This window comes from Dermacentor albipictus, chromosome 2, assembly GCF_038994185.2.
Source record: "Dermacentor albipictus isolate Rhodes 1998 colony chromosome 2, USDA_Dalb.pri_finalv2, whole genome shotgun sequence".
Lineage (NCBI taxonomy): Eukaryota > Metazoa > Arthropoda > Arachnida > Ixodida > Ixodidae > Dermacentor > Dermacentor albipictus.
This window is the reverse complement of record NC_091822.1, coordinates 173121014-173135364: the sequence shown is the minus strand read 5'-3', so window position 1 is coordinate 173135364 and position 14351 is coordinate 173121014. Positions and strand designations below refer to the sequence as shown.

Below are 14351 nucleotides of genomic sequence, written 5' to 3'. Positions count from 1 at the left end.
AATATATATTTGGCATTTATTGAACCAATATTGATTAGGTTCACTTCATTTCAAGGAGAAAGTTACGATCTACTGAATGTTTGGAGCAGATTTTTGACTAAGGTCATCAATTTATTTATATATGCAAATTAACAAAAAGGCTGTCAATTCTTTAATGCAAACATTGCCAGAAATTGAGGGGGGGAGAAAATGAAGCATAATGTTTACAAGTGTGTAACAGCAATATAAAATATCACAATTCTGTAAACTGCATTTATTAGAGCATCTTAGGGGGCAAAGTTGATATATTCTATGCTTCTCTGAAAGAGAAGAGAAGAGGAGAGAGAGAGGAGAAGGGAAGGCAGGGAGGTTAACCAGACTGAGTCCAGTTTGCTACCCTACACGTGGGGAGGGGAATGGGGAGTGAAAGAGAGAGAGGGAAAACTTAAGTGTAGGATGTCTATAGTCGGGCACTCAAATCTGTTGCCTTCAGGCAGTGAAAAAGAGCTCGAACTGCTTTCTGGGCTAATGAACTGTGAGGCCAGGCTCCCAAGATCTTTGCTTCCGTAAATGGCCTGTCATCAAGTCTATTCAAGGCACACTGGAGAGTCTCACGTTGATTATCGAAGCGAGAACAGCGGTACAGAAGATGACTGATGGTCTCTTCACACTTGCACTTAGCGCACATTGGTGAATCCGCCATTCCAAAACGATAGCTGTAGGAGTTGGTGAATGCTACTCCTACCCACAGCCGACACAGCAGTGTTGCGTCACTTCATGGAAGGTTCGCTAATAATTTAAGTTTCAGTGACGGGTCGAGGCTGTATAAACGATACTTAGAGTTCTGTGGTGTATGCCAGTAACTTAAGATGATCGTACGAGCGAGACTGTGAAGCTCTCTTGCAGCGCCGACTCTCGATAAAGGTATAAGGAGTGTCGGTGCGCCAGCCTGGGCACGTCGGGCAGCGTCATCAGCCAGGTGATTACCAACGACGCCACAATGCCCTGGCAGCCACTGAAATATGCTATCATGCCCTCGTTAAGAAGCGCAATGGCAGGTTTTGTTGATTTGTGACGCCAGCTGTTCGTAATTGCCACGTCGTAAACTTCGCAAGCTCTGGAGGGCTGCTTTCGAATAAAAAATATTGCCCATTTGTTGGGCGGTTCTTTTTCAATGTATTCGACAGCAGCGCGAAGAGCAGCCAGTTCGGAACCTGTAGATGTCGTTACGTGTGAAGTCTTAAACTTGATGACGACCGATTGAGATGGTAGAACAATGGCGCCCATGGAATTTTCCGAGATGGAACCATCCGTGTAAACATGGATTCCGTTAGCGTATGAACAATGCAAAAGTTCCAATGTGATCTGCTCCAATGTGATCTTCAGTATGTATGAAGGCAAAGTGGTACAAATCTTAGACCCATGGCAGTCCCGCACATTTGATTCTTATTTGAGTTAGCAAATAAGCTAGTGTAAAAAGAGCAGTGTCATTTAAAAAATCATAATTTCAAACGTTAATGCAACTGTTTTCATTGTAAAGATATTACATAGAAATGATCAATAGGGAGTGAGCAAGAAACGCCTAAGCCAGGGGCCAACGTTTCGACAAGAGGACTTGGTTATTCGGAGCAACAACTTGATGCTGTGAACAACTCCCCTTGTCCCACTGCTGATCGAATGAAGTAGTCATTATCCTGCGAGTCCTTTGTCTCACTTTCACAGAGGCAAGGAACACGTGACCATTGAAATGGAACACATAAATGTTGCACTCCAATCACATATGCTCACATACAACTTGTGTCTGCATACAGTAGTTTGTGCACGCCGAAAGACAAACAGCAACCAATTAGCTTCCTTCATCGCTGCTTTCCCTGCTCCTTTATTAATTACACTCCACTCTGCCATGGATCCACCTCACCTTTCACACTTTGAAAACATTTTGTGCGTGTTGCATTCTTGCAGAAATATATGTGCTGCATTCAAGAAAATGTCACAGAAAGAAAGCAGTAACCAAATGTGTGAGTGAGAATAAGAAGGTGCAGGGAAATAAAGAGAGTAAGAATGAGCGATTGAGAGCAGGAAGAGACGACTCACCACTTTCCCATGTAAAAACTCCCACATGCTGCTTTTGTGTGAAAGTACGAGAGAGAAAGAGAAAGCCTGTCAGCATACTATGTGAGCTTAGGAATAAAACAGAGGGAAGGATAATGACAGAACTGCTGTTGCATGCACACTGGTGGTACCTAAAATGATTTAATCATGCTATGTATAGATGCATAAGCAAAGTGTAGCGAGTAGTGCGTTATCTTCAAGGCTGATTCCGATTCGGACAGCAATCTTTGCAATTAGTGGCCATAGCTGCAGCATCAACACTTTGTTTAAATGCATTCAAGTATGTTGATTAAAGGGCAGAGTAAGAGCGATAGCGGTTTAGGCACATAATTAATTAAGAAGGGGGGGGGGGGAGGAGTAGTGATTAGGATCAACCCATGCCTCGTCACTGCGTATGCCACTGTTTAGGGGGTTGATTAGTATCCACCCCCTACTGTCCTCAGACAAAACAGTGTTCCATATGCATGTATACATGCATTGTACGAAGTGTAATGCTCTTCAGCAGTAAATATATGAGGCAAGAGCAGAGGCCCAGAAAATATTGAGATTAAAAATCAGCCAAAGGGGTGATTCATATTCAAAAATAATACAGATGAGTGAGAGAATGCTGGAGAATAGGTGAAGGGCAATAAAATGTATAGTGTAAGAAAGAAGTGGGAATGTGTATCCCAAGCATGTCCTTCTATGGTGAGATGACACCTGTTGGCTCCTTGATACAAAAGGAGGTAAAACTCTTGCTTGGGCTAGTTGGTTCATGCTTGAATTAGTAAAGACAAGGCATAGAAGACCAGGACTCAAGAAGAAGAACACAAACTACAGGACCGGTCCTGGTCCTGGTCTTCTGCGCCTTGCCTTCACTAATTCATACAAAAGGAGGCCTTCGTATGTATCTATCCAGAAACAAATTTATGGATGTGACATTTTTGAGCAGCACTATAAAGCCAAGATGTTAATATTCTGAATTGCTTGCAGCACCAGTTTTAAATCTGTTAAATGACAAGTAAACCTTCAAGGCACTGCAACTAGTTTGAGTCTGGTTGTCTACAGAGCACATCTGGCTGATGTGAAACCTGCAGTGACAGACGTCACTACCGACAGGTCTATAACCCAACGGTATAGTAACTATTTTACTGCCCAATTTTCATTTCTGACCACTTAACACTTTCAGAGCAATAAACAACCTGTATGTCCTTAGAATTGCACGATAAACCAGTTCAACTTGCCAGCTATTTTTGCCTTGGCAGCTAAGAATAACGCGCGGCATTTCATTCAGGTCCCTCATAATACTCGTGCTTTTGAAGGTGATAGGAAAAAAAAAAGTGCTCCTATGAGTATACTCACTTGTTTTTCGACTGTCTCATGAACTGCTGAATCTTCCTAGCGGCCTGGTGCTGACGCCGCTGGGAATATGTTCGCCTGCAATGGAAACTTGATACTTAAGGACTCTAAACCACACTCTCCTCAGCTGCGAGTACAAACTGTATTTGCATAAACACAATGCAAATTTTACCCCTGCAATTTTCAGCGTAAAACTGTTTGAAACCGACACAAATATTTTAACTATGTTTTACCATGTTCTATTGTTTTACTTAGCTGCGTTTAATGTAAAGAAGAAAGCCAGCACTGGATGTGCGGCATTGAGTGTACTTGCCTACTGACCAGGAATGTAGTCATGCAACATTGCTAAGTTCCAGCAGTAGGGCAAGGCGTACAGTTTTTTGGAAAGATTATTTTGCTAATAAACAAACAATACAAAGCTCACAGTTAGCTGCACCAGATATATCTCCACGTAAGCATCATAACTTCACTTCCCTCTCCATGATAACCAGATGAATTCACAATCAGGTTCTTTAAAAAAATGCAGCCTTTTAGAATGTAAAAATATAGATACGTGTTAGGTTTTCATTCACATGTTAGGGAGATTGTACTCGTTGAAAACATCCAGGAAAAAATAATACTTTGCACATGTTGACCAATTTTTCATTAAGCAACGATGGGTTAAGCAGTGAGCAACTCAGCAATGAGCGATTTCTGGGTTGCTATTCTAGCGTCCAACATTGAAGATTGTACTGAATGCCTCTCTCTGGGTGACCTGTAAATCTGACCAGCTGCAATGGCATATAATTGCAGAAATATACATCAGGTTATGATTTCTCTTCATAAAGAAAGTGCAAACGCTAATAAGCCCAAAGATCATGGCAAGTGAATGTCCAAAAGTGGCAAGCCTAAGCCTGCTTTTAAAGTGGTCACCTTCCAACTTTTTTCAAGGCACCGCAATCACTTTCAGTGATGCAAAGGAATCCCCAACATATTTGTGATTGAAGACTATGGCTTAAGGCTATCAACCATGCCTAATTTCCGGAATGTGAAGTTACTTTATGTGCTAGATAATGTGAAAGTTGTAAGAACAGAAGCTTGTAAGAGACAGAGAAAGACCTGAAAGCCGAGGCGGTGGGAGTTCCCTCCCGGCTGGAGAGGGACGATGGCCGCCTGTCGTCCGAGTAACCCCTGTGGAAAAAGCCTTGTCCAGGGCTGCCTGTGGCCGCCTCTCCGTCGGGGCTCTTCTTGAACCTCTTGTGCTGCTCACACCAACCGTGGAAGCTCTCAACGGCTGCCTTGGTCATCTGCTTGTAGTACATGTACTGTACGAAACAAGCAGAGAATGACAATAAGATGTGGGTCAGCATTGCGAGTGTGTGCTTCACACAGCTTTCTTGCATAAGAAAAGTAAAGATCAAGGATAAAAGACATACGTAAAATTGAAGTTAAAGAAACAAAGTCGGAATGTACAAATCTCACTGTCAGAATGACAATGAGACCAATGTTGAAAGGTACAAAATAAAACAGTTTGACCATGTAACTAAGAGGAAAATAACAGCAGCAACAAGAAGGCACAAGAAATCTGAGATGGAGACAAGAGGAAGGTGTAAAAGACAGCAGTGAAGATGATTTCAAAGAAGCTAGTGAAGGAATAGGTGAACAACAAAAGACGTGAAAAATACAAATATCTAGTAACTAAACACAGTACTCTCACTTAAAGAACAGTACTGGTAACTGTTAGGAAAATACGATGCTTCATTTTTCTGTGCAGAAAGCAGCCAAGTTGGTACACTTAGTGATCATATTCTAGAATGTTCCTCTACTCCACCTTGTCTCAGGAAAGTGTATGGCACCCAGTGTTGCCCTTCAACTGAAGTGATCACTGCACTTCAATTATGTTACATGGTGATTCTCGTGTGAAAATGTTGTGTCTACTCAAACACACTCGATTTAAGGTGTGTAGGTTAAGCTGATCCTCGCCGCAGAAATATCCGAGTGGCTTGAATCGGAGCCCGTTTGTGAATGTGGAGCTATAGTGGCATGCAAAAAAAAAAGCAGGACACAAGATATTTCAGAGAAGCACCTACCTGCTTGTACCTCCGGTAATAGCTCTGAATGAGCACAGCGGCAGCTCTCTCTTTCTCTTGCTCTTCCTGGCGCTTGCGACCCTTGTAGGAGCGGTACGCCTTCTGGATGATCTTGGCTGCCTCGTACAGTTCCCGTTGCTCCTTGTCTGTTGAAAACAGAAGTTTGTAACTGAAAGGCCCACCCTAATTGTAACATGTAGTGCACTATTGTGGACAAATGAAAACTTGAGTGAGTTAGAGCTGTCTACAACACATTATTTTTACTTTTGCTTTCGTTTTTCCATGTGACATCAGCCTAATTTCAGCTTGCATGCTTAGTTTGGGGCTTGGCCTACACCATACTTGGTAACTGGATATCTTTCAGTACAAAAAATCACTCTTGAGATTCATTAAACATCAGAGATGGCCTACTTTATACATTTATGCTTCACATGTACGTGATACAGCATTATATAAGACTACATTCAAATACTTATCCTATCACTTATACTGCTGACAGAGAAAAGCAGAATAGTCAAATGTGAAGCTTTGTGAAACTCAGAGTCATAAATAACTACTTGAAACAGCACACAATAAATCAACAGGGACTGATAGAGTAATGACACCGTGAAAACCACAAAGCTCTGTAGTGTCATTACTCTGTCAGTCCCTGTCAATCTATTGTGCACTGTGTTCAAGCAGACATGTATAACAACCTGTCCCGTCAGTTCGTCATAATGTGAAGCTCAGAGTCATAAACTGGTAGCGGCAGAAGCCGAGAGTCAGAAGGTATCACACTGCATGAGACTACAGATAATAGTATATTCATTTGTAGTAGACAATTAACTCGCTAGTGTTGTGCACCACTCCAACCTTCTTCCTACCTGAAAGGGTAAGATTGGAGAAATCTCTCTCCATGATCTTCCCAGACGCTTTGAAGAACTCGCAGAAATCAGCAGTGGTTGGTGGAGGCGAGGGGGATTCTAAGGTAAAACTTCCAGGACTCTGCAGACATGATGATGACGCTGGGCTCAGGGATGATGACGGAGTTCCTGCTTCGCAGTACCTAGACAAAATAAATTTGGGAAACAAATATTTTGGTAGACAACCAACTACTTGAGTCTTCTTATGGAAGTAAAGATAGCAGAATGAAACGAAGTTAATGAGATTGACTGTGCAGCCTTCACTGATAAATTGAATAACTTTATATTTGATGTGTGTAGCTAAGAATCAGGTGTGAAAATAAAAAGCTGTTAATTTTTGTTAATATCACCTATTATAATTTGTACTCCCACAGCACAAGCTTAATACTTAAGTAAAGCACACACAATTTTTCGCTATTGTCAGATTGTAGTGACAGTGAAGAATGACATGGCATCAAAACTGTGAGTTACAAATTTAGCTCTTTATTGGGTGAACTTGTGCAACCCAATAAAAAATAAAAAATAGGTAAAATAAGTAACACTCACAATGATAGTCGAAAACAAAGTCAGCGATCATCGAGAATCTGGCCTCTGGGTCAAGCACATCGCCTATTTATGCATGACTTATAGAAGATTTCAGCATAACTGCTGGTGCTCGCATGCCTTCCAGATTGTACTACATTGTTCGCGTCGCAAATGCAATCTGGTTACAGAGGGCTTGATGAAAACATAAACAACAGATAGAACCAGTGATAACATTCAAGAAAATTTCGATACAGAAAGGCGTGTCTTATGCTGATTTATAACTTTCAACATTTGTTATCCAGTGAAATGCGGCAACTGGATAAAGATAAAAAGATAGTATGTGTATCACTGTATATCAACACCATAACCCCAACTAACCTCATTCGTTGCTATTATTACCTGTAGTTGTAGTCGCTAAACTCAAAATTGAAGTCGTCGCTGAGAAGTGGTGGTGGCGGATCATCGACAGGGCACATGGTGGCCGCCAGGCCAGGGCTGTGGGGTCCACCAGCCATGTCGGGTGACGACAGCAGCAGGAACAGGCCCTCAGCCTCCATTGAGTCGTCCTCATCATCGTCGAGTGCACGTGGTGCTGCCTTGATGCGCTCTGGCAGCGCTGCAATTATCTGCTCAGCGAGCGTGAGAACACGGCTGTCTCCCGGAACATGAGCTGCGGCATCAGCCGTGGCCGAGGACGAAGTGCCCAGGTCGCAGCCCGCATTGCCGTGGCTCTCTCGCCTCCTACCCAACGGACTCGTCCCTACAAAAAGTTGAGTGGCATACATTACAGTTTTGATGTTGACCAATGAAGTGTTTAGTGTACTACAGATAAGAGAAAGCAGTGTACGGTCAGTGCTAAGGGAATGTGCCGTGCATACCACACTATATGCATGCTTCACACTCGAAAACAATTCAATCGCTGTTGCCATGCCAGTAAGAAATGATGAACAGTGGCATTGCCCAAATCGCGTTTGGTAAGAGACTAGTAAGCACTGAAGGCAATCACTTTCCTAGAGCACTTTAATCAAAACAAAGAAACAAAAATGAGAGAGAAACAAGGAAAATGTAGAAGTCATTCAATTCTTCCTCACATTTTTGTTCACTAAAAAGGGGAAAGGTTGGTAATGAAAGCTTGGTGCACCGCATTAAAGCATCAAGACTTTGTAACACAAGCATTTTTATGTTGCCCATCCAACACTATTGATTGGCTACCGTTAGCATCTGACTGATTTGAAGTGATTCAGGTAAGTGACAGTGAGTTGAGATGGTATGAGCAATCTTCTCAGGATACCTGAACCGAAAGCTGGAAGTTAAGGAAAAGGGCTCACCTGAAGATCGGACAGGATTCTGCATTTCTAATTCCTCATCCGAGACTCCAACAACATCAATAAATGGACTTTCACTGCTTCCCTGCGCATCTAAAGAAAGAAGAAGAAAAACAAAGGGAGGCTTCCTACGCGCATTTAATCACTTAAAAGCATTTTAAATGACAAATGCTTGCTCACGTACAGTGCAAACACAGTCATATTAATTTTCAGTTTTCTATCGGGCTGTGGCATGACCAAGGTTGGCATTATACTTGATACGCTGCTACAGCAAACACTTGCAAACTCGTTGCCATTGTCGTGCCAGGCCTTATAATTATTGTAATTTTCTGAAAAATACAATTTCAAAGAGTTTGGCATAAACGGTAATTTCACAACAGTTTGTGCCTTGCAGTCACCTTAAAACGATATCACTTTATAATATATGTGCATATATAGTTGTACCAATGAGTTTATTGTGCCACAATGTATATTAAGATAGCAAGAATTTGTGTGGATACAATTATACAAGGTTAATTATTGGACACTTGGATGTTATGAGCATCTTTGTAAGTGGACTGCACTGTATACAGCACAAAACAAATTATTGTGCTCCCATTAAAGCAGAAAACCTAATGAACTGTTAACATGGGCTTCATTACTATACAAACATATGCTTAACTAAGTAGAAAACACGTATTACCATTTCTGTACACTATGCTAAAGCAATTTTTTGTTGGTAAATTATTAAGAAGACAGACAATCCCAAGAAGCAGCGTAAAGTATTGTCCATTCCTAAAGGGAACACCTAGCTGATGTCAACAAAACTTATACACCTTCTACTTTATTAAGAGAAATGAAATGACTGACAGGAGGCGCTAGGACGACATCTATGGATCTGAATATAGTCTGCCAGCCTCCACACCATAATAGAGCTGTACTCGGCAGCCAAATACAATCTGGCTGTTGAAAGCTCCTTTGAAAGTGGGCTGTACTGCATACAATATATGTCGATTGAAACATACCTGGTTCGAGAACAACACTGCCAAGTTCCAGCTTGGAGACGAGCCTTGAGGAGAGCAGCATTGACGAAGGGAGAGACGAGGAGCCCTCACACATGCCACTGTCTATGGAGGAGCGCTTGGAGGATTCAGCTTCAGCAGACGAGCTGCCACTCATGTTGCCGTCGGCTGATGCTCGCTTGGTCAGCCGACTGTGCATAGATGTTGAAGAGCCCTTTGAGCTCCGCACATGCTGCTGCTGTAGCAACTGGCAGTGTGCACTGAAAAAAAAAAAAAATGGCAGGTAGTAAAGCTTCAATACTAGGATGATAACAGATATCCTCATGCTTAATTCTTTCCTGCGGCACTAATGTGGCGCATACAGACGGGGACACAAGGACACACATGAACTCATGGAAGTGGCACTCGTGCTCATGTGCCTTCTTGTGTCCTTGTTTGTATGTGCTACATTAGTCCTCGAAGATGCCATATCAGCAAGCCTGCATTGCAATGCTAGTGAATTCTGCCATTTCTTCATATTCTTGGACTGTGTCCCTCTGTATTTTATTGTGCATACAAATGTACAAAACAGAGGGTGAAATGAATACAGTGGGCATGAGGTTCACTTCCTGCAACAGCTGCGGAATTTCATTAGATCTTGGTCCGACTGTACCTGCTGGTGGAATCCTGTGAATGCTGCTGTTTGGTGGCTGCTTGCTCCAGCTCTTCAGCAAGGCTGGCATGCCCACTGTCACGAGCAAGTGCGGTAGCTGTTTGGCCGTCCGCATTGCAGGCAGCGGCAGCCGAGATATTCCACTGAAGCAACAGCAAGGCCACCTCTCGTTGACCTCGAGCACATGCCCAGTGCTGAAGGGGTGAAAAAAGGCAATGAATAGAAATGCTTTCAGAAGCACTGTATAAAGGGACATATTTCTATTCAGCAGTAGGAAGAATTAAGAAATAAATAATTAGTTGAGTGAACTGAGTAACGAAAGCATGCTTGCATAATGAGAGGGGCATTACACTCTGCAGATTTATAGGGACAATAAAAAAAAGAAGAACCTAGGTCGTGCCAGTACATTACACTTCTGTAATTGCAAATAGGTCACTTTTGCCAGTAGAGAAGGTCTGGTAGACCACAAAATGCGAAATCGAAAGATTGAGGACAGTACCCCTATAGCTTCTACTGACTGAAGCTAGCAAACCTTCTATTAAAGGGCCCCTCACCAGGCCACACAGCAAACTACGGTTATACACTGGAAGTTGTTACGTGTCCTCTAGGGAGCGTTGTGCTGCAACAATTTTTCAAATCAGCTCTTTAATAGCCGAGATGGAAATATTTCAGTGCCGCCAACCCCTGACTTAATGAATACATTATTGCGCCATAAAAAGGAAAAAATAAAGACTTGGGAGGGGGAGTACGAAATGACAGATTGAGCTACAGATTGAACTACAGATTGAGTACTCACCTTCCCGAGTCTTTATTTTTCCTTTTTTGGCGCAACAGTGTATTCATTAGATCCCAATCAACTCGCCCAGTAACAAGTTCTACCCAACCCATGACTTCAGGAGGTGAGCTCCACTGCCAAAGCGAGACACTCTCTCCACTTGCCCCGTCTAGCCTCCGCAAGGGAAATTCTTTCTCTGCATTCTCCCATACCGGACCTCGAGGATCGCGTAGCGCATACGTCACAGGCCCCACCTTCACTTTTTTTTCTCTCTTCACTTTTATGCGGTGCGGCGCATTTCCGCTGGGGGCATCGCGAGCGCTGTTGTCACTGTTTCGTTTCGCACAACGAACGATTTTGCGCGCTGCGCACGAGGACACCTGACTAGCGGTATAAGTCAGTGCTACACAAATACTGAGGCAAGCACAAGCGGATCACAGAGCATGATCCCCCGCTGGAACATGTTAGAAAATTACATAGTTTCGGTGTCTGCGCGTGAGACTGCACGACATGGGAACAAGCGGACCAAAAGGAAGTACCTCTCTCTTGCTGCGGTGCAAAGTAAAACAAAAACACGCAGAAATTTGGTTTGTGTGTTTTACTATTTATGTAACCTTTATTTCGTCTATTCAAGCAACATATTACGCAAATAACGGATGTTGCTCGGGCCTGCCAGAACATCACTGAGCAGAATTTCAATAAAGTTGTTACCACCACCTGCCTTGAATAATTCTTGAAATCACTCGTCACCAGGAGTGATGTCACAGCAAAAACACGCGTATGTAGGTAGGTGCACTAGCACATGTACGTCATCCTCCGGCTTGGAGCAGGGCGGCCACGAGGAGAAGGGAGAATGGTGTTGGCTTGAAATTTCAGATCTTCCCGCGGCACGTAGCGATGTAATACTTTGCAGACGCGATCGCTATCGCGCATTGTATGCTCTGTGCTTGTCACCAGGTCTGGTAAGAATGACCAAACCTGGTGAGGGGCTTTTTAAAGGGTCCCTCGAAAAGTTCGGACAAAATTTGTAAACACGTAGGGTACAGCTAAGTAAAACATATGAACCACAATTTGTGTGAAGCATCTCATATTAAGAGAGCTACGGACAATTACAAGTTACCTTCCTCCATAGCTGTGCATTTTTCCCTCAACTCGTTCGCCCAGTAATCAGGGCTTAGCTCCGCCTTCACTGGCTCTGCGTCATATGATGGTAAGTCGTGTCGTTTACTTTCGGTTGTCTTGGAGCCAGCACGCAAAGCCTCTCCAACCTATCTGCCAGCCGCCTGGCAGTCGATTCAAAGCAAGAGTCATCGAAGCAGCGTGCGTTCTGAGCATTTTGTCACCGCACCGAGCATGTCCGGTATTCTCATAACCACAGGCGAGCTGGGAAACCTCATCGGTCTGCACGGTCCAGCCACCTGGTGGCGCAGAGCTTAACCAGCCAAACAAAGAGCTAATATTGCTGTAACCAATCGTAAACCATTTTAAACATTTAGAAAAAACATGTTTACGATTATGCTCCTGCCAAACATTTACACCAGCAGCAAAGTAGAATATGCTTTGTCATTGCTATTCACGTTTGCGCTTCCGCTTATGCCGCAAAACGCCCAGGCCGAGTCCACTTGCGCTTGTGTTTACCCGAATACGGGACATGCGAAACACTATTGTGGTAGTAATCCTTCGGCGTGAAGTGACGGCCGCAAATGCGTAGATGCTGATGCCGATCGGATGCCGACAACCAGCGCGGCAGCCACTCTGCTCGCATGCTTGTCTTGCAGAGGGACATGTTGTCCCAGCTTGACATGTCACCGACCGCTATGTTTGCAGCCCACGACACAAGGGCGAAACATGGTGCTCGCAAAAAGGCATATCGAGACTAACATAGACCACGCAGCTCCCGTCAACACGGCGCACTTTGTAACACAAGCAGACGACCCTGGCTGTGTGCCAGAAGTGTTTAAGTGTAGTGATAAATTGTCCTTGCGCATAGTCCTTCTGTTATTTTCTTGTTCATAGAAACAAATTAACATTACATCTATTACAAACAAGGTTTGTTCAGCATAAAGTTGGAAAAATTATCGATGACGCCCTGGGCAGCCAATCGGATAGCTCACCCTACTGGCGTCATATGGTCACCTCGCGTCACTTGGTCAGGGGCGAATGAAAACTCAGAGGAGTCAAGCGCTGCGATCGCGATAGCGATGCACATTTTTAAAACCTTATGATAACTTACATGCTTTACGCGGAGCGCTTAGATGCGTCAATTAATGGTCAGAAGGTCCTACCCTAACGGCTCAGTACGTTTGTACAAAATCGTCAAAATTGTTTCTGGGTATCTTAAAAAAAAAAAAATACCAGTGCACTTCAAAGTAAAGCAAAAATCAATCTGGCAATTTTTCTTCGTTTGTGCATAAGCTACCATGGTTGCCATAATTCTGAAGGACAAGTTTGTACCTCACTTTGTTCCCTAATATAAAGCCATGCACCCCCCCCCCCCCCCAAGAAAAAAAGAGAAAAAAGAAAGAAAAAGAACTAAAGAAGAATCGCACACGTCTCAAACACATCAGGAATTGGTGTAAACGAAACTTTTGCGTCACTCTGCCGAAGCGGCCGACCAAGCGCCTGATGACGTCATCATTCGCGCTGACCAACCGGCGTGCGTTACTACCTCTCTTCATGAGGATGGTGATGATGTTCAGTGGAATGCCTTTTGAAACGAGGTGAAGACAAATAGTCACCTACCTTGCTTGATTTACTCAGGTTTATATTACTGCCACCTAGCTTTTTGTCTATCTAATGTAGATCTTAACTTTCATATTTAAAGCTTCTATCACTATATTGTGCCGTTACCTACACTTGCAGTGACTAATCTCTTCCCTGCTTTCTTTCCACCAGTACTATAAACGTCTTTAACTTATCTCGACTGCTGACCAGTTAACCCTTCCATCTTCTTTGACTCTCAATGCTTCTGTAAGGCGAACACTTCCTATGGGTCACGATATGCTCTGTCGCTTGAGGATGTTTTTTTTTTCGTAAGTCGAAAGCCTTAGGTCTCTATTTTTCATGGTTGCGTTGTGAAGTACAGAAAATCGGAGCGCTGGTGCAACTGCGCGCCTGTTCGTCATTGTCTTCTTCTACATCGATGCCGCCGATCACGCACGAAAAAAAAATGGCACAGTTAATCGGGCCGCTCGTTCGTCGTCTTCCACATCGACGCCGCTAATCATGCCAAAACAGGCACAGTTAATTAATATAGGGTTAATGAGGGCACTCGAACACACGACATTTGGTGGAAGTTAACCCTTGACCTTTGGTGGGAGTCGAACCCACGACCTTTAGTGGAAGAAAACTTACTTGACATTCTCATTCGAATGAGAATGTCAAGTAATTTAATGGATGTCCGCTGAGCACGCAGGCTTCCGCCTTCACCCTCGTTGGCGTATGCTAAAGTGACTGTCACTTTTTTTCTTTTTGCAGCACACACACGCTGCAGCTGCTTCATCCTGTGGTGCATATTTGCTCCGGTATGTTTCTTGTCCTCAAGCAGCCAGCTCGGGACTCAAATAGCAGGGCACTGCCCTATGCGTTATCATACAGATTTTCCCTCCTGAGTTCTTTCTTGCCGTTTTTGTAAATCTCCATGGTCTTTCTCGTTTCCATCCTTTGCATCCAA

General features: G+C 43.5%; 1 protein-coding gene across 3 annotated transcripts in view; it reads right to left on the bottom strand.

Annotated features, from left to right (window-relative positions):
* The window catches only part of Camta (Calmodulin-binding transcription activator), a 560381-nt gene that overhangs the window by 10611 nt on the left and 535419 nt on the right, over window positions 1-14351 (bottom strand). For all 3 annotated transcript variants that reach the window (XM_065430476.1, XM_065430477.1, XM_065430478.2), the window contains 9 exons: window positions 9904-10097; window positions 9255-9511; window positions 8254-8343; window positions 7325-7685; window positions 6362-6543; window positions 5499-5644; window positions 4528-4733; window positions 3433-3507; window positions 2074-2104 (listed from right to left, as the gene is read on the bottom strand). In XM_065430476.1, coding sequence (XP_065286548.1) covers window positions 2074-2104; window positions 3433-3507; window positions 4528-4733; window positions 5499-5644; window positions 6362-6543; window positions 7325-7685; window positions 8254-8343; window positions 9255-9511; window positions 9904-10097 — 1542 coding nt within the window. The remainder of the gene's footprint in view (window positions 1-2073; window positions 2105-3432; window positions 3508-4527; window positions 4734-5498; window positions 5645-6361; window positions 6544-7324; window positions 7686-8253; window positions 8344-9254; window positions 9512-9903; window positions 10098-14351) is intronic.